The 20995-nt window shown below is 24.3% G+C and overlaps 2 protein-coding genes across 3 annotated transcripts; both read left to right on the forward strand.

Moving 5' to 3' along the window:
• Positions 1–4578: 4578 nt before the first annotated feature.
• On the forward strand, positions 4579–15543 carry LOC126907117 (uncharacterized). 2 transcript variants are annotated; one of them, XM_050688207.1, is made up of 5 exons: positions 4579–4752; positions 11684–11916; positions 12670–12883; positions 14253–14420; positions 15287–15543. In XM_050688207.1, exons 1-5 carry the CDS (start codon positions 4699–4701, stop codon positions 15419–15421), a joined length of 804 nt encoding a protein of 267 aa, XP_050544164.1. In that variant the 5' UTR covers positions 4579–4698; the 3' UTR covers positions 15422–15543. The 2 variants fall into 2 exon arrangements, with proteins under 2 accessions (XP_050544164.1, XP_050544155.1); XM_050688198.1 differs by lacking the exon at positions 4579–4752 and adding an exon at positions 9165–9562 and having other exon boundaries at positions 15287–15541.
• Positions 15544–19191: 3648 nt separating this feature from the next.
• LOC126894602 (cuticle protein 19.8-like) lies at positions 19192–20430 on the forward strand. Its single transcript, XM_050665725.1, has 2 exons — positions 19192–19339; positions 19421–20430. The coding sequence occupies exons 1-2, from the start codon at positions 19325–19327 to the stop codon at positions 20336–20338; spliced, it is 933 nt and encodes a 310-aa protein (XP_050521682.1). The 5' UTR covers positions 19192–19324; the 3' UTR covers positions 20339–20430.
• Positions 20431–20995: the final 565 nt, after the last annotated feature.

Raw genomic sequence — 20995 nt, forward strand, 5'->3', positions numbered from 1 at the left:
TATGGGATCACTATTTTATTAATGAGTTTTACGTACTTTTAATCATTTTATAAGAATAATACCATTAAATATAATACTTATTCAATTGATGATGTTTATAAAAAAATCATAATTAGGACTTAGTCTCTATGATTATCTGGTCGTTAAAGTTTCTATATTATGTTGATTACTAAAAGGCGATGTAACATCAGATAACAATTTGATATAAATATACAGATAAACGCTGTAAAATCAATTTATCATATTTCAGAGTTGCAAATCACTTCAAAACAAAAGTGCTTAAATATTTAGCATTGTAATTAATCAAAAACTCTTAGAGCGTAATTTACATCCTTTATTACACTTGGTACAGAATGATACTTTAACCATGTTACACGTTCTAATCAATGAAATGTAGTGTTTTCTTTGAATATTAGCTAATTCCGTGTACAACAAAAATCTCGAGATAGTTTTTAAATAATGAAAATTTTATTTGAAGTATTATTCTTACACGTGTTACTATTATTAATAAAAAATTTAATTTGTCATAATAGAATAGTATAATTTATTTAATGCTCTTTGGGAGGTAATTCGTAAGATATATTTTTTAGTTTTCTGTGTAGAACACAATAGATAGTATTTGTAGCTTATAGATCTAACGACTTGAAAAAGAAAATCAACATTAAATTAATCATTTTTATCTCTATGATGATGACTTATAAATAATTTCCAATACAGACGTCATATTATCTTAAAAGCCATTAAGAAACAAGGAAAAAGCTTTTAGGGCTACATTTTTTATCCGACATTAATCGCTATTGTTTGCGTGCAAGTCTTGTTTATTCTTTATCTAAATGAATAAGGAGATTGTATGTTTTGTCATCAAATTAGTCTGTTTCAACCGCACAGTTTTTACCTGATGTTAACGTTTTATCAAGATAGTTAAGTAATAGTATAAATATCTTTTTACAAACTCATAAGTAAAAACTAAAATAAATATCTAAAGTCAAAACTCTTGGAATTCAAATCAAAATTATTAATTAAATTCTTAAATTATTTAAATTAGACATAAATAATAACAATATAAGATCATAAACACATAAAGAGTTGGCCTTCTATTGCTTACATCTAAACAACCCTACATAATGTATATTATTAAATGGTGAACATATAAGTTTAATTGTAATTGTAATAATTGATAATGTTATTGTATTTTCTGTGATATTAATTTCGTGCTAAATCAAAACCATTATTCTATTATTGAAATTCAGTAATAACTTGATTAAATTGTCTTTAGTTCTTTACTATCACATTCTCTCATATTTTTCCTATTATCAATCATCCACTACAAACTTGCCATCGTGATAAGAAGTTTCCTCTGCTGACAAGTTGACCACCTGTCAACAATTCAACCGAGCCAGGTGTCAAATATGCATACACTGATGTCGGCGTTACTCCCCTTCTCGTTCAATGAGATGCTGTCACGCAACGGCTACGAACACAGATAGGCAACCAGACATACGTCGGGTTACCTGTCTATTTTGATTTAAATGCTTTTTTTGACAAAAATTGCGATCTCTCTAGCTATGCAAATACCATTTTGCGTTTGTGTTATACAAATTGTAAAGGCTGTTTCATTTTATCATTTGGCCCTACCAATCAAACTATTAGTGAAGATTATTTGTTGGATGCTGCCTACACCTTTTCTGTACATCTTTTATTTTGTTCATTAATTTTTCCTATTTCCAATTATACTTATCCCTAGTATACTATGCTACATATTTAAATTAATATATTTTAATTATTTTATATACAGAGTAGCCCAGCACTCACTGACAACTTAAATAAATTTTGATCCAGTTAATATTTTTAGCTGATTCTTTTTTAATTAATAGTTATACGTTTGATCTATAATTATATCTCAATAATTCATTTTATTAAATTTTATTAAAAATATTAATTATTTTTAAATTTTAAATAAAATGTAAAAAAAAAAATCTAAGATAGCTAAATTTGTAGGGAAGATTTTAAGAAAAATTTTGGTAAAAAAATATCTTACCAAAATTCAGTAGTAAATATTCTGTAACATTTTAATGTTTGTGAAAATTTGAAATTTCATGTATTCTTTTACAGTATTAATATTGAAATACGTGTTGAGAAAAGAACAGAAAAAAAACCTTTTCATAAATTTGGAGATGTGTAACTTTGTTTATGAAAATTACTTACGCTTTTGAATGAGAGTGATAAGTAATAATTGCCTTATCAAATATCTTATCATCGTATTAATTCCAAGTTTGTAAATATAATAGACCTTATACTTAGTATAATATAAATCTTGACTCGGGATAAATAAATTCTAATTTTAGTTAGAATAAGTAGTTTTATTTTTAAAAAGATAAAACTACTTATTAAGTAATAGGTATTGTTCGTGTTTTTATTTGAATTAAAGCAAGTCATTAGAACGTTAACAATTTTCATGGAAAAATCCATACACATATTATATTTAGTGTGAAAATATTGTATTTACTTCTGTCCTTTTTTTTTATAAAACATAGCCAGTCTTTGATACCACAGAATGAATACAGAAAATTTTGAATTTATACAAAATTTAAAATGTTACAGAAATTTAACTACAAAATATTAATGAGTAATTTTTTCACCAAATTATTTCTTAAAATTTATTCATAAAATGGCTATTTTGAATTTTTTTTTAATATATCTCGTAAATTTTTTATTTTTTAATTTAATTACAAAAATGATATTTATTACATTAATATTAAATTATATAATAATTAACTTTAGTATATTAAATATTAAAAAAAAAATAGCAAAAAATATTTACTGGATCAAAAGTTATTTCAGTTGTCAGTGAGCGGTGAGCCACTCTGTATATTTTAGACACATTTTGTTGATTAATAATACTAGTGTGGACTACCGAGTGCAATAAGACTAAATGCATCAGTATATTTGACATGGAGTAAAAATAATTATGAATAAAAAATTGTCTTATAAGATCTTTATGGGTAATACCATTGGGCAAGTTAATCGAAATAATTAACTCAAGTTAACATAAGTTAAGTATGAACAATGTCAATAAATTAACAGTGAAAAGTTACCAAATTATAACTTAAAGAAAATTTAATTTTTTTTAAATTAAACCACGTACACGGCGTGTAAAGACATACATTTTTGATGAAATTTTGAATTTAACTTACCTGTTATTTACCTAATTAACTAAAAAAAGCTAAGTTATTTCAATGGAAAATTAAATAAGTTAAATTAAAAAGTTTATTAGAAAAATAATTAATTAGTTAAGCTGAAAATTTAAAAAAAAAATTTACTTTTTAACTAGTTCATGTCCATTATTGAGTAATACATTTGATATTAATAAAATTATTTCATAATACTTTATAAGTTATCGGCATTCACAAAGATAACAATTAATTGAGCTCCATTTTTAGTTTAAACACTAATTTTAATGTTCTCATATCCTGCTTCTTTCGGACAAACCGTATCGATATAACAATCGGTGTTATCTTAAAAATATGTTGTGTAATAGAAATCACAATATCTGACAACAATAGTTAAAGACGTTTTCAGAAATTGTCGTTATTGTTATTCGCTTTCTTGTAAAATTCTTTTGGTCGGAGAACTTTTCGAGGACTGTCGTCAATCAAGCAAACCATTATTAGTACTAGAAAAACGCACACTTTGGTTTGCGCTTTACAATACACGGTAAAGTAATAAAACTAGTAGTTATACACCAAGTTGCCTTTTGAAAGGGAATACTTGTGAATAACGGTATTGTTCGGGAAGCATCGTTTTACTAGGGCAGTGCTCAAAACGGTCTTACCTAACCGCAGTTACAAAGAGTACAGCGAAAAACAAATTGAAGTAATGAGATTGCAACTGTCCGCATTATTCTGTTGTATAGGTAACCCTTACAAACAGGCATACTTCAGTCTTATAAATTATTGAGTGCACAATAGTATTAAATTTAATTCAGATATTTCTGTTGAATTTATGTAACACGTTCACGTATTGTAACGTATCTGGCCGATTTGTATTCTTTCTTGCCTTAGTGGTAAACTGATTAAGCTGGAAGACTAACAATGAACGGCATCGTTGGAGCCAGAGAAAGGAACTCGCTTATTTTGTACAATGACCAACCAAGAATTGCTGTAATTTTAAATATAATTACACGTACAAAACGTGATTGAACATTATTTCATTACTATCAATATTTACTATTATTACAAACATTTCAATATTTTTCGTCGAACATAATTTAAACTAATTTTACATATTCAAATATATAGTTAACAACGATGTAACTTCATACTTTAAATTGTTTTTTTTTTTTATCAAAAACAACACGTTTTAGTATAAATATGATTTTTATTCGTGCTAAATAACATTCAATAAGAATAGTAGTCGTAAAATTGTACAGCAAAACGCAACCGACAATTTACATTCCACGAGAAGAATTGTGAAAATAAATCTCTAACAATTTTCTTTCATTTATAGAGAGCAATATAATGACAGTTTAACTAAAAAATATATTAAATATGTTTTTATGTTAGTCAAGTATGTTGCGACGTTTGATTTGCGGTTTCTGTTGCATAAACAATAACTGATTTCAAAGCAAAATATACTTTGTCATCTTTGTTTTTTTTTTTTACGGATTCGAGTGGCTCTTTAAATAAAATCATCTAAAATATGATCGTTTCAGAATTAATAAAGCATTACGTTTGTAGTTTGAAAAACGAAAAGGTAACATTTAAAAATCGATAATCATAAAACTGTAGTATTTTGATGTAATTTACCTGCATAACGGTCTTCAGTAGATCTATGCAAATTTTCTTGCTTGAATATTATTTTGATAAAAATACTTTTGTTTATATTAGATAGTACAACAGGTACAATGAAATAAACGAGACAAAATAAAATGCAACAGCTATGTACAGTTATCTATTTACTAATTTTGTACGATGTCACCTTATTACATGCTTCGTTCAACATCATGCTGTTATACATTTCTTGATAAAAATCATAGTACCAAAAGAAATCATCGCTTTTTTTATATATATATTTTTTTAAAATAACTTATAATCGCAATCCTTTTATTTAATATGTTTCCGTGAAAGAACTCATTATTTTTCAAAAAATTTGTCGCCTTTTTTGTGTGAATGAAATTTATATTTTCTAATTTTGTCTGTGGCCCTAATTATTCCTAACTTAAAATCTTAAAATAAAGAGAAATCAGTTGGTTGATTAAACTGATTTACATTTTTAGCAGTCATTACAAAAAAACAAACAAAGTATTTACAAATATTTTTTACTTAATCTTATTAAATAGACGAAAAAAAATATTATAAATCTATTATTTTTATACAATCATTTATTCCAGGAACTCCAGGAGGAGTCATTGAATTCCCTGGGATTTTTTCCAACAAAAATACTAATGCAAAACATTCATTTCTAGTTATCAAATCTTTTAATTTAAAAATTTTTATATAAAATTGTTTTTTTTTTTTTAATATTTTTTTATATAAAGTACATTCTGCGATAACTGTAACTAATAAATTTTAAAAACCAGAAGCATCATTTGAGATAAACAGGTTGGCTTTATACAGCCCATGGACAAGGGAAGTAAAATTAATTATCTGTTTATTTCTAGGCTTATTTAAAATAGTTAATATTATTAATAACGTTATTAATATTCTAGAAAGGGAGTTGTTATTTAATAGGTGTATTGACTGATTTTATGCAGTAAACGGTAATGCAGATGACGTATTATAATAACATTTTCGGGGGTAGTTATATAATTTTTTTTAAATACATATAAATATTTAAACACATTTTTTTTCTATGACTTTCTAATTCATAATCCTTTTAAAATACCATTTTCAGTAAAAAAAAAGTAGGTTGTAGTATGAATTTCGGGGGAGGGGGGGGAGGGATCGCGCCTCTCTAGTCCATAGAATATGGGGATTTGCCTGCATAACTTGAGATGTTGTCAATAATTTTGTACCCCCTAAGAAATTTTTCTGCTGATATCCCTGATTTATCTTAAATTAGTGTCAATATTTTTTTACTAATCAAAATATATTGAAATATTGAATTTTAAGTAATTTGAATTTTTGTTATTGAAAATTCTTATTTGACAGAGTACAGTAAATATGTGTCGTAAAATCTTGAATTCAACTAAACGAAAACTGTTAAAAATAGCGTGAAATAATGGCATGCTAAAACTATGAATTATTTTATCTTAATTTCATATCACTTAATTTGATTTTAAAATAGTTTTGTGATTATTCTGTGTTGACGCAGCCGAGTTTTCAAAGCATTTATATTTTATAAAACTTTCACAAAACTCATTGCATGGTCATAAAATACAATATTATGTTACGGTTAGAGTCCTGGTTTTATGTATTTTTAATTTTTATTTAAACCATCTTATAAATAATCAAATTCAAATTAAATTTGCAATAGGTTAATACCGTGGCGCGAACATTTTTTTATTTATTTTACTTTTTTAATACATTTATATTTATAAAATTTGTACAATCTAACGTGAAATTATTCACTAAAAAATAAAATTCATGCTTTCTAAATATGCAAGAATATTATTATAATTTAAAATAACTAAATTAACTAAGTAAAATGACATCATTAAAGTAGTTATTATATTAATAGTGTCATTTAGCCACTAAAGTTTTTTTAATATTTTGGCCTGAAGGATTTAATAGAGTTATATTTACAGTTAGAAGAAAAAATATTTCATTTATAACAACAGTTTAATAAAATTTAAATGGTCCTTAAAATATAACAATAAATATAAAATATGGACCTTGGAAATACAACCATTTTTTGTTATTTGATAATTATAATAGTTAAGAAAAAATATTTTATTACGTTTACTATTTGTTTAAAAACAATCATTTTTTTTATCAGTTCATGAAAAGTTTTTAAGAAGGAATATTTCAATTAATAATGACGTTATGTTTCTTTAAAATAATATTTTTTTTATAGTTTGAAAATATAAGTACAATATGATGTTATATCTTTTATTAATTTGTTATAATTGTCTTATTAAAAATCATTAAGCAATATGACTAATTCAAATATACGAATAACTCAATTACTAAAATTAGAATTTACATATTTGAATTATTATGTATAATTAAATTACTGATCTATAAAAATATTTATTTTGTCAGATAAAATTATAAATGAATAAGTATTTGATATCATTAAAAGAACATCTTTAAGTTATTAATTCACTATTTAACAAAAATTTTTTCATAATTTTTTTAAAGTGTACCTTCAATTTGAAACATTTGCCATAGTAGATCCAATATTTAAACTTTATAAAAAATTTTCTATTATTTACGATTATTTAAATCAACCAAATTATTTAGCAGTCTCCAAACAACGCATATAATCTTCTTTTATAACATACAATTAAATTACATAATTTTTTGATTAATCAATTTATTTAAAAATAAAAATAAATATATAAACCACGAATATTATATTAATAGTGAATTATTGAATTATTATTGCGGTTTGTTAAATATATTAATTACAGATTATTATTATTATTATTATTAATTTTTTCACAGCGTACAATTATCTACAAAGCATACAATGTTCAACTTTCTATCAAATTAAGGTTGACAATTTATCTAATACCTTTAGATTGAAAATTCTTTCGTGGGCGAATTGTAAATGTTTTATTAACAAAAGTATAAAATAATATCAATAAAAATTGTATAATATTTAATGATTTACAATTTTAATTACAAAATATACTATTAACAAAATATAATGAAAAATTAATTACCGATCTAAAAACTATTAAGCTATACAACTTGATATATTTCTATAGAAACAAAAATAAAAGGTGAAAAAAGCTATCTAAGTAGAAATTTATCAAATACGTTCAACATATAAAATAGCAACTGTTTCAAGAAAATAATTCATTTAACATAACCTATTTTTTTTTATAATAGTTTTATCTCATCATGCTGTTTGGGAGTTAATGTTCCATGAACTTTCCAAAATTAATTTATAGAGTAAAATATTTACTGATTCAATTTATTTTAGATTAATAGCTCTGAGAATAAATGAAAAACTATTAATTTTTAAAGTAAAACAATTTTTCCTCATTCATTATTTGTAAAATGAATATCGAGTTAAATAATATCTCTTTACTGTGTTAAGATTTTTTTAAGTGCAATATTAAATTTTCTTAAAAAATAAAAATGATTCAAACGTTTATATAAAATTCTTAATTATGTACTACTCAGTTTTTAATGGAAATATAAACATTATACCAATAACATAATATTAATTCAGAATATAATTAGGAATGATGTTTCTAACTCCTAAAAATTCATACGACACTTATTATCTTAAGTAAAAACTATTGAACTAAAAAAACTTTTGTCTGATTTAAAATCGGATTTTTTTTAAGTTTACATTTAATCTAATTATTCACAGATTACTTAACTTTTAAACAAATTTTATATTATTCTGGGATTGCGATAACTCTTCTTGTTGTGATTTTCTCAAAAAGAATTTGGAAAAATAATAATTTTGTTTAGGTAAACCTATTTATATGACATTTTATCATCAAGTATTTTTACTATATTATACAAGACATAAACATTAAACTTTTGATAAATATCATTGCAACATAATATAAAAGTGTACTATAAATATACACAGGCGTCCTATAAAATTATTTATTTATTCAAGTCATACAGTATGTATAAGCACATCCAAATACAATAAATAGCACAAAAATAGGCATAGGTATGAAAAAAACCTTTTAATATTAAAACATACATTTGTGAACATTACACACAAAATACTTGGAATAAACACAAAAGTATTTAGGAAAATTTTTGTATACTAGTGCATAGAATTCCTAGTTCAATTCTTAGAAGCTCCCTAGGGTAGGCTAGTTGTACCACTTTACTCGTATTAAATAAGTTTTATATTTCAAATAAACAACAACAAAATGTGAATAATACAAATAACACGTGCTTCTAAATTTTCTGAATATGGTTATTCTTTTATTTCCTCGTCTTTAGCATCTTTTGGACGATTAATTGCTTCCATTGTGATGGCGCCCCTCTTTTTTACTTACTATTTATCGACTCCCCCCCATTATACTCGTTATGGTCCGTACATAATCCATTTTGGAAGCTGGAAAAATGATAATTTCCACGTGCAAATTCTGACATTCAGTCTGTAATTGTTCACTAAACAGTGCTTGTAATAAAAATTATATTATTTTTTTTATTTAAGGAAGTAATTATGTCATTTTTTAAAATAATATTATGATAAAAATGTATCACGAAAAATCTTTCATAATTTGGATAGTATTTATAGTTTGGTATTAATATAATTACTCTTTTGCATTTTATTTAATTTATCAACATTTCAAACTCGCTAAAAATTGAGGTTTAATACGTAAATAATAAAAATGCGACCTATTCGTTCAACAGTATCGGTTCACATAGTCATGATAATCCTTTTTATGATAACAGTTATAGAGTCATCGAAAAAGGTATGTTAAAAATTTATGTCAGAACAAGAATTTATATTTTAAATTAATTGTTAAGAAGGCTTTTTAAAACAAGATAATTTTTTAATTGATTAGCCAAACTTATTTAAATTGTACTCGACTAAAATTTTAACAAATTTATTATGACTTTTCCATCACAGAGACATAAAAAGTTCATTTATATTATAATCTTAGTCACTAATGTGAGAAAAAAAATTTATTTTATATTATAAAAATAAAATTTAGTATTTCTTGTTAAAAATATATCAAGATTTTTTTTCACTGTATGTGTTTCGTATTTTTAAATCGTTTATCTTTTACAATTAATATTGCTAATGATGAATAACTATTATTAGCCATTAATCAATAGGTTTCGATGACTTTAATAAGTATTTAGGTCTTCTAGATGGACTCGTATTAACCCTAAATAGCTTAGTAAAAATTTTTAATATTCATAACTATATTTTTTTTTGGTCTATTATGTTATTTGTACCATATGAATATTAATTACTGTAATATTTGAATATCCGATAATAGATATCTGATATTTGAGTAAAATTGGTTGCACATAATCTTTTCGTTTTAGTTGATACATATCTAATTGATTGTGTTGATATTTATAATTGATTTACTAAGTATAAAATTTCCATTAAATAAAATAAATTTAAAATATTGATTAGTTTATGAAGATTACATAATAAAAAAAAAATAGTTAGTATTCATTCTGTTTAATCATATTAATAACACTTTATTTAATTGAGCAAATTAACTTAGCGTATTAACTTCAACAATTATATTTATATTTACATTGTACATTATATTGTACAATTACAATTATATTTACATTGTATGTAAATACATTGTTCTAAATGTAGCGTGTAATCTTTTACATCATTTCAAATTAACTGAGTACAACTTGAAGCCNTGTACATTGTATGTAAATACATTGTTCTAAATGTAGCGTGTAATCTTTTACATCATTTCAAATTAACTGAGTACAACTTGAAGCCAAAACGCACAAAACATCTAAACAAATGAAAATAGTCTCAAAAATGGTGGAATTTAGTCCAACGAGTTTAATGAGCGTACAGAAGAAATTCATTATATTGTTGTTGTGATTTTTCTTTCTATCCTCCGTGACAGCTCACAGACCACCGGAGCTCCGGGTGATTTTAGACACGGTTTGGTGGCTTAGTAATATATCTAGGAAGTAATTTTGTGTCAGTCCTCAGTTTTTCTGTTTTGTTCGTGTACAACAGGATTGTACATCCCGCTGATAATTAAACTATGTGTATTAGATACACAAAATGATAAGTGATTATAGCATATAATATTTATGCTATAATTATATTTGTACAAAATGCTAAGCTGAAGCAAAACTTAATGTCTAGAAAATTACTGCTAAGTATTCCGTAAAAAATTTAATGAACATATTCGCCCTTTTTATTACCAATTAAAAGTTTTCGAAATAAATTAATTTTTGATAAATTTATATCAATTTTTGAGAAAAAAAATTTTTCTATTTACTTGTTATGAAAGAAAATTAATGTTTAATAAATTTAATCAACAAAATAGATTTAATGTTTAAAAATATTTTATATTTTACATTGCATAACTAAGTATAAACTGTGAAATAAATAAACTAAATCAATTGTATGGTTGCCATAGATATAAAGGAGTCATCTAATCACAGTGTCCAGAATTCTAAATGTATTGTTGAGGGGAAAATCATTCACAATTTCGCCACTTTATTTCTCACTATAAACATCTAAAAAAGGCTCTTCATTTATTTGTAAATTGCCAACTGGCACTAAAATAGACCAATTTGCCTACTATATTAATTTAATATATTTCACCAACCATACCCACTCCAATATCTGACTTTACCTATTTTATACTATAACAGTATAATTGTATAGTGAAGACTATATCTAAAATAAACTATCAATGTCTAAGACAAATCATAACCGATTCAAAAATTTGAATAGGATTAAACGTTGTCTAGGTATAAATATAATAATAATATTGAAACCTGTTAACAATATAATGTATTCAATTATAAAATTATTTTCTTTACCTATAAGTTCATTCTGCACTGTATTAATTTATTAAACTTTTACCTAGCAAAAACGTCAGTTGTTTCGAGAAAATGTATTGCCATATTTAGGAGGAAAGATTCCGGATTCTGCATTTCTCTCAGACCGTTTAGCCCTAAATATGTTAAATAAAGAAGGTATATCTATACCTGATGGAGTTTTATTCGATATAAGGCCTCGTGAATCACATTACCAAACGCCAAGAGATGACCCTGAACTATCAACTTTTGTTCTCAAAATGGTACAAACATCAAACGATAGGTAAAATAACAAAGAACTGTAATTTTTTGCTTATTAAAATTACATTTAAAATAATTACAATTTTTTTTAAGTTTCACAATAGATTGTATATTTAATACAGATAACAATAATTATTTTAATGTGGGGCTATTAATTTTTTTTTATGTAATTTTTAGTTTTTTGTGATTTTTTTAGCTTTTGTTAGTTACATATATATATATTCATTTTTTTTGTTATAAATTATTATATATTTTCATTTCTTATACCTTATAATGGTGTCAAATTAATTTTTTCAAATAGCAATATACATAAATTGGTTTGTAAAATAAAAAATAATCTAATTAAAAAAATGACTGGACAATAACAATTTTTGGACCTGTGGTTTAAAAAATATTAGCATATTTATGGTTAGGCAAGAGGAGGAGTAATGTCCAGTGATAAAAAGAGTAACACCGCACCTCTTTTTCATTAAATATTTAAAATTTTTGAAAATTTCTGAAACTAGTCCAAAAGTTAATATTGTTCAGTTATTTTCTTAATAACATATTTTTCTATTTAATGAGTTACTTAAATAAGACATAAGGGATTAATTAAAAATAAATTAGTGTAAGAGAAATTGAGTAGCTTGCTTTAAAAGAACCCCTCGTGTATTGAAAATAGCTGAATACGTAATTATTTACCAAAATTATATGAGAAAATTAATATTTTTTTAATATTTTTAACTAGACAAACATTTTTAATGTCATAAATATTAAATAAAAATATTTTTTTAAGATTTGTGCCTACTGAAGGAAAAGGAGGATTAGAAAATGAAGTAGAATCCACGTACAGAATGATGTTACCTTCAAATTTTCAAAATTACCAGTTTCCAAAATTTAAAGCATTGGCAGGAATATTGCAAATACCATCTAAACAGATTTTTAATCAAAATAATTTCAGTGATTTATTCCGAGGACAATTAGGCATTCGATTTGATCCTCTAAAGCAAGTAAGAATTATGTTTAATTATTTATTACTTTGATTTTATTTATTTGAACAGTCGTAATTAATTATATAAAACATATGACATTATAACAATATCACATTTTGTAAAATCATTTTAAATCATTTTTAAACAAACTGTTTTCATAAGAGCAACTAATATGTTAATATTTTTATTGAGACTTGTGAACAAATGAGTAAATAAAAAGTAAATTTTACAATTTCTTAAATATTTTTATGAAATATGTATTTTATAAAGAATCAATAATTCTAAATTCCTATAGTTTAGAAAGTAATTACATCATTTTTTTGTAATATGGTGTCAAAAAATGATGAAACGTATCCAATTAAATCATTATGTTCAGCGTACAGTTGTATACAACAGTACCATAGTAATAATTTATACCTTCACTACTAGTTATAAAATAACATGCATGTATGTTTACATTACCATCTTTCAATTTTAACAACATGAAAATAAGTGACATTTAAAAAAAAACATTAAAAAAATACCGTATTTATTTCATATATTTTATTTACACATTCAAAGACTCAAAGTTAATAATGTGCTATGTACCAAAAAAAAAGATTAAGTTTATCCCAAAAAGATGTTCCTAGTGACAAGTCTAATAAATTGTAAAAACGTGTTAAATGACATTGGGGAAGGAAGGGGTGAAATAAACGTGGAATGCTATATTTTTTTAATAAATAAAAAAATATATAGATAAATACAGGAAAACTTAAATATAAATTGTTAGATTTAAATATAATTGAGTGCAAATATAAATTTTTTTCATGAGTAGTTCAAGTATAACTATTTTAAATATTAACTACTTGGCAGTTTTACATTTTTGTTTTAATACAATTTATATTACAAAAACTTTGCTTTCAACATTAATTTTAGCAAAATTATAATTATTTAAACTTAAAAATCAAATTTTTTTTTATAAAAAATTATATATAATAGAAAATGATTATAATTGTATAATTGATAAATTTTCGAATTCTGGAAAAATTTCTTGACGAGCTCCTATTTCAATTTTTTTTTTTTTTTAACTCTACGAAATTATTCTCAATATCTGGTATTGTTTCCATGCTTTTGAGGTAATAATAGATTATGTTTTTTTACATATATTGTACATGTTTTGAAATATAGGTTTTTTACATTCAAAACATTAAACTCTTCTAATAACATTTAGTTATTAGATGACAGGTTTATTAGATAAAAGCCTGACAAAGACCAGTTTAACAACTAATCTTAAATTTATGACTAGAAATTGGACACCAAATTTAAAAGCTTAGGCAAAATAATTTTCCAAGTATAAAATTAAGAATCACAATTATTATATTATTATAAACTAATTATTATTTTACAGAACTTAAACACTGTAGAAACTCATAGAAATGATCCAATTTATAGTCTCAAGGATGAAACCAGTAAAAATATTCTTGAAGATACTCGACCTATCAGTAAAATCCTTACAACAAATTTCATTTGTGATAATTCTGGAAAGTTATATCCAGATCCTGAGACACAATGCCGGGTAAGATTTACTATAAAATAGTTTATAAAAACTTTTAGTTTAAAATGTTTATATTTTATATTAGCTCTTATTATACAATAATTATAGTATTAGATTTTTCAAGTATTATAAACAATTACTATTATTACAATTTCATTTTAAAAAGAACTAATAATTCAGCAATAGTACTTAGTTTATCTAAACAAAGTAAAATTTGTCCACAGCCTTTTATATTTTGATAAAACTCTTTTATTTATCATGCTTTAATTTTTTTATGGTTTTGAATTTTGGTAAGAAAACATCACCAGTGAACGAACACCACTGAGTTTTTAACTTGAATATTTTCTAATCTGATTATAACAATTTGGTGTTTGTAGTTTTTAAAACAAAAATATATCTAAATTAAGTTTTATCATAATTTTTGATACAATATTATTAATTGTTTATTTATAAGATAATAAAATGTTTAACATAATAAATAAATTAAAATTTTTGTGTTAGTTAATTACAAATATTTTTACATTATAATAATTAAAAAATTTCTTTAGAACAAATATTTATTAACTATGTGAATGCAACATCTAAATATTAGTTAAAAAGAACTAAAGTTAGTAAAGAACTAAAAAAAATATGAATAACTCTCAACTATTCATTCATTGATGAAGTCAGTCTAGATTTTTTCAATAAAATTTTTTATTTTTAACTATAATTTTTATCAAATAATATTAAAAAATATATACAAAAATTCAACGTGTTTCTCGAAATTTTAGTATAGTAATAGAAACACAATTAAAAAATTAATCATATATTTATTAACAACTAAATTTTTAAATAAATAATTTTAACACTTTTACTCCAATGATTTATAAATAATTTTTTTTTTTTAGGTATTTCATTTATGCCATTTTAATGGATTCAAAGAATCATTTATATGTCCAGAAAAAACTCGATATGATCCAAAAATGAGAGAATGTAAATTTTGGTACTTGATACCATGTCAAGACATTCGTAAACTACATTAAACTTTATAATAGACTATAAAAATCTTTCAAATTTCTTTGTTAAATTAAAACTACTTACTTTACTTGAGTTACTGTCTTATAATTGCTGTAAATATATTAAATGCATTATATAATAATAAAAAATATTTAAAAAACAAACTGAATAAATAATTTGTTTCCATTTTGGCAAATAGTGTATTTTGAATGGATTGTGTATTTGATGAAGTAAAGTAATTTTTACATATATAGGATTTTTAATGATTTAAAACAAAGTTACAAAATCAAGCACCCAGTCTTCACGTTAGTATTTGTTGATTATGGAAAAACAAAAAGAGGAGGAACGGGCAAACGAGACGACCAACGACCGGAAATTGTTGAAAAAATGGGGAAAACGTAAATTTCAACTTGTTTTAATGATTTCTTTATTTAAACTGGTTCCCAATGTCCCTTATTTCATTATCGTTTTGGTATGCAAGGTGGATTTATCCAGTGTTAGCACTAGGCGAAAAGTTAATTAAAAAAGTACACTTCAGGTAGAGTTAAAGACGCAGAAATTATGATTGATTATCCTACTCATTTAGATTAATGTTGAATAATTAATGGTAATTTTTGATAAAAATTTGTCATGAAATGTTGTAATAATCATTTCTAATGTAATTTAAATTTTTTTGTAGCTTGACTTACAAGTTTGAAATTGACATCTTTAAATAAACAATTTTATGAGAATTTACAAAATGGTATATTAAAATTATTAAACTCAAAATAATGATAATGTAAGAATTTTATATATGACAAATAATAATAATAAGAAGAAAAAAATACTAAACTATAATAGAAACGTTAAGAATTTCTGACTGATTTAAAACTCAGTAGATTAATAAGATTAGTAGTAATGAAACATTTTTTAATGGTCTCTAACTACATTGGTTCGACTATTTTTAATAACAAATATACGAATGAAAACTAATAGGTTATATCTTCTAAGGATATTGTAAAATAGAACCTTTTGGTTTTCGAATGATAAGATAAACAAAATGGAAAAAATGTTAAAAGGCTTATTTAATTAAAATTTTTAGTATCCTTACCCAACTAGTTGACTAAGTTCTCCTAGTTTCACTAAAACACCACAAAAGAATCATGGAAAACTTGATTCAATTTTTCTGATTTGATCTAACACTAAGGTATAGTTTTACTTATGGGCGAAAAAATAACAAAATACTTCTAATTAATATAAAAAAATTCTATATGTTTGTAAAAATATTAATATATGTTTGATTATTGGGTTGCGTAGGAATAATCAGAGTGTATTATATGCAGTATATCAATATACATAATTATTGAATAATAACAAAATTAATTAAGTTCTTAATATTTCAATTATTGCATCTATTATAACACCGAGAGTTCATAGAAATAATTAATATGATTTTGATTAAAATGATTTATTTCAATAAAAATACAAAAAAAAAATGATATTAACGAAATTTTCTNTGATTTTTATTAAAATGATTTATTTCAATAAAAATACAAAAAAAAATGATATTAACGAAATTTTCTTAATGATTTAATATGAAATCTTAGAGATTACGATTTTTTGAATACCCAAAATATTTTCTATTTAATGATATAAATTTCAAACTTACAAATTAAACTATAAAAAAAGTAAAATTTCAAAATTTTTAAATTATAAATTTTCTTAAAAATCAACTTTAAAGAACCAAAAATTTGGTTAAAAATGGCATTTTGAATCAAAGGTTTGCACATATTATTTTTAATATATTAAAAATCAAATTCAATAATAATTTGGAAATTGTTTTTTTTTTGTTTTCAATTGATTTTTTATACGTGAATACTTGTTTGTACTAATTATTATTAATATCAAAAAAATAATAGATAAGAAAAATCTAATAGTAAATTATACTTTGGTCTATGATTATTAAAAATATTTCTTTTTTGAGATATGATTTTTCTACGTAATTCAGTATACTTTTATTATTTGAGCAGAATTTAATTTTAAAAAAACATTCTTATATAATAAACTTTTATTTTAAAAAAATTTTCTTTTATTGTGTGAGTTGATCATCCTATCCTTATATAGTCCACCTATTCATTAGACTTGGAGTTTACAGATGACAGAAGCAACATATAGTTCGAAGACCCCCACCTTAATATTGATCTTGAGTCTTTGTGGGGTATGACATAAAGATTTTAATTAATTAGTATAATCGAATATTTAAGAAATCTTTAATCCATTAAATTATGATTAAAAATTCGACTCTCTAATATTACAATATTTTAATAGTAAGTATTTTTATGGATTATTAAAGTAAAAGTCATAAAATTATTAAATGTTTATTATTAACTATGAGGTTACAAAAATAAATGTTTTGCCAAAAATCTTAAAAATAATACTAATCTATGACAATATACAAAAAAATCTAAGTAATTTTAAAAATTAAGCTTAAGAGGCGAATTTTAAATATGTAATTAAAAATCAATTTGGCTAATTTAACTTACGCCATTACTATCAGTGTAAAAGGTTGTGCAATAAAAATTATTACAGACATTCATTATTGAAGTTTAACCTAAGGTATGTAATTAGAATTTAAAAAAAAAAATGTATTGTGAGTAAACCTCCCATATCTCACCAAAACATATGAACTTTTATTTTTTTTTTTATATAAAATTTAATACTATGACTGTAAAATTACCCATTTTGTTATTTAAAAATACATTTATATTTTACAATTTGATTTACAATCCATATATATTATAATATCGATTATAAAATATATTTTATAGGTTAAGTATTCATATAAAATAGATTTTACAAAACATAATCGTTATCTTCTATACTATTTTACACACTAGAAAAAAAAAATTAAATAAATAAAATTCATACTCCATAAATTTATCACACTAATCTTTTATTTTTATTTATTTTATATTAACACATGGAGAGAAACATTTAAGTCAGTAAAGAGCAAATGTATACAATCAATTCATAAATGTGTACAATACATTTTTTAACTATAAACTATATTTTTTTTAATAAATTGAATAAAGAACATAAAAAACTAAAATATTCGTAACATAAACGTGACTTCCGTTAATTTCTATAAATTGAAAAAGACACATTCATTAGCTAATTTTATTTTATTATCTATTAATAACACAAGGGTATTGATATATGACAAAATTGGTTTACCATTATCGTCTAAAGCAAAAATTTTTCATTGTAAACATTACTACCAAAAAGTAAAATAATAAATAGGTACGAAAAAAGTAATTAAGGAGAGTTAAGATTTACGACTCTAAATAATGACAAAAACATTTTAAAGGCGTTGTAATATTTATGGACTCTTCTTATTTTAGAAATCTATTAACTTCAACAATTAAATTGATTTTAATTCTGACGAAGAAATGAGAATAAATATATTTCAAAAAAATATTGAGCTACCAAAATATCATCACATCCATTAAAATACAAGACTTGTATTTATCATTTGACGATTAAGTTAATGTAAAATATCAAATGATTATGAGGTTCCCTGAGTTTTACACAATAGTTTTGTAAGCAAAAACTAATAATAAGTAAAAATTAACTCTTTCTTAAGTTATCCCGAAACTATTTCTAAGTTAAGACATAAAAATATAATTTAATAGAATAATAGTTAATCACTTATAAAACCAGTATTACTTGGTTTACATTTGAAATTCATTAATTAATATCTAATACCTATCGAACCTTAAGTTTCAAAACCAAACGTATTAAACGAAGTTATTTTGACATTTTTACGGGGGGAAATAGAAAATACCAAATTTTGGTTTAAGTATTTAAAGAGCGAAAATATATCAAAATATATCATTCAACATTTAACATTAATTCAGTTAACACAACAAAACAGTATTTTCCAAATAAACATGCAGTGCCTTTCCGTAAGTAAACATTTACTATTATAATTACAATGAATATTTGTTCATAAACTTAAGTACTTAACTCTAAATAACTATTTACAGGTGATGTTAGTTTTGGCTGCCAGCGTCTGCATGGCATGTGCCGATGATTTAGCAAAGCCCACCGACTTCAAATTCTCATACGGCGTCAATGACCCAGCTACCGGCGACAACAAAGAACACACTCAAGTTAAGAACGGAGATGTTGTCAGCGGCTTTTACCGTACCTTGGACGCCGACGGTATGATGCGTACAGTCAACTACTATGCCGACCCTATCACTGGTTTCAACGCCGACGTAGACCGTGCTCCAATTAACGATATAGCGCCAGTTGCTCCAGCTATAGCTCCAGCCCCCCTAGCTGCCAAATCACCAGCCTTTTACCCTAACGTAGAGCCATTCGCTCCAGCCCCCTTAGCTGCCAAATCACCAGCCTTTTTCCCTAGCGTAGAGCCATTCGCCCCAGCCCCCTTAGCTGCCAAATCACCAGCCTTTTACCCTAACGTAGAGCCTTTCGCCCCAGCCCCCTTAGCTGCCAAATCACCAGCCTTTTACCCTAACGTAGAGCCATTCGCTCCAGCCCCCTTAACTGCCAAATCACCAGCCTTTTACCCTAACGTAGAGCCATTCGCTCCAGCCCCCTTAGCTGCCAAATCACCAGCCTTTTACCCTAACGTAGAGCCATTCGCCCCAGCCGCCGTAGCTGCCAAGTCACCAGCCTTTTTCCCTAACGTAAAGCCTTTCGCCCCATTCGCAAAAGCTGCATACCACCCACACTCTCTCTCCCGTAACTCCTTTTACCCACATTCTTTGTACCCAGAAACACACTTGGCACCTGAAATTCCTTTACCTAAAGCAGCCAACAAGTGGCACGGTGCTTATCCTTTAAGTTCTTTACCATACAGTTCTGGAGCTTACCCATACAACTACGAATCATATCCATCCAATTATGGAGCTTTACCTTTGGGTTATAAAAAATAATTTTTCCTATTTAAATTGTATATTAAATAATGAGTCATATTAATAAATATATTTGTTTTTTTTTTATAGAAAAAACTTGTGTTTGATATTTATTTTTTTATATTAGCATTTTTTTACTTTTTTACAAATTTTTAAAATATTAGCAAATTATTACAATTTTATTAAAATGTTGAGAGTGTATAAGCTAAAATTACTGCAAATTCGGATTCAGCGTATGAAATACATAGGAACATGTTGATCTTAACGAAAGTACAAGCCACATTTTATTTATGAATTCATCTGTTATAATTTAGGGCGATAATATCTGCATGTTAGATTATTTTTTTATTTAAACGTAAATCATGTGTGCATGATTATTAAAAATTATATTTTAACAGTTTTTACGTATTAGTTGGCCATAGTAGTAAACTTTTAGATAAATTAATAATATTCTTCATACAAGTACATAAATTCTATAATTCTATTAATGCTAGCCACTGGATTTATCCTAAAGTTATAATTATCTTAAGTACATTATTTTTGGTATTTTTTAATTTCATATACTATTCAATTTATCAGTAATTAATTTTTTTTTTTATTAATCCCTTATATCTTATTTTATTTTTCATAATGACAACATACATATTTGGCTAAGTTAAAAAAATATATAATTAAAAA

The sequence above is a fragment of the Daktulosphaira vitifoliae genome, unplaced genomic scaffold (genome assembly GCF_025091365.1).
Source record: "Daktulosphaira vitifoliae isolate Bord-2020 unplaced genomic scaffold, ASM2509136v1 Scaffold_1, whole genome shotgun sequence".
Classification (NCBI taxonomy): Eukaryota; Metazoa; Arthropoda; class Insecta; order Hemiptera; family Phylloxeridae; genus Daktulosphaira; species Daktulosphaira vitifoliae.

Excerpts from the sequence above, each read along its gene's own strand:
- LOC126907117 (XM_050688198.1), top strand. The coding sequence starts at position 9,479 with ATGCGACCTATTCGTTCAACAGTATCGGTTCACATAGTCATGATAATC. Across the intron at positions 9,563-11,683 it reads TTATAGAGTCATCGAAAAAG|CAAAAACGTCAGTTGTTTCG; the intron begins GTATGTTAAAAA and ends ACTTTTACCTAG. Across the intron at positions 11,917-12,669 it reads GTACAAACATCAAACGATAG|ATTTGTGCCTACTGAAGGAA; the intron begins GTAAAATAACAA and ends TATTTTTTTAAG.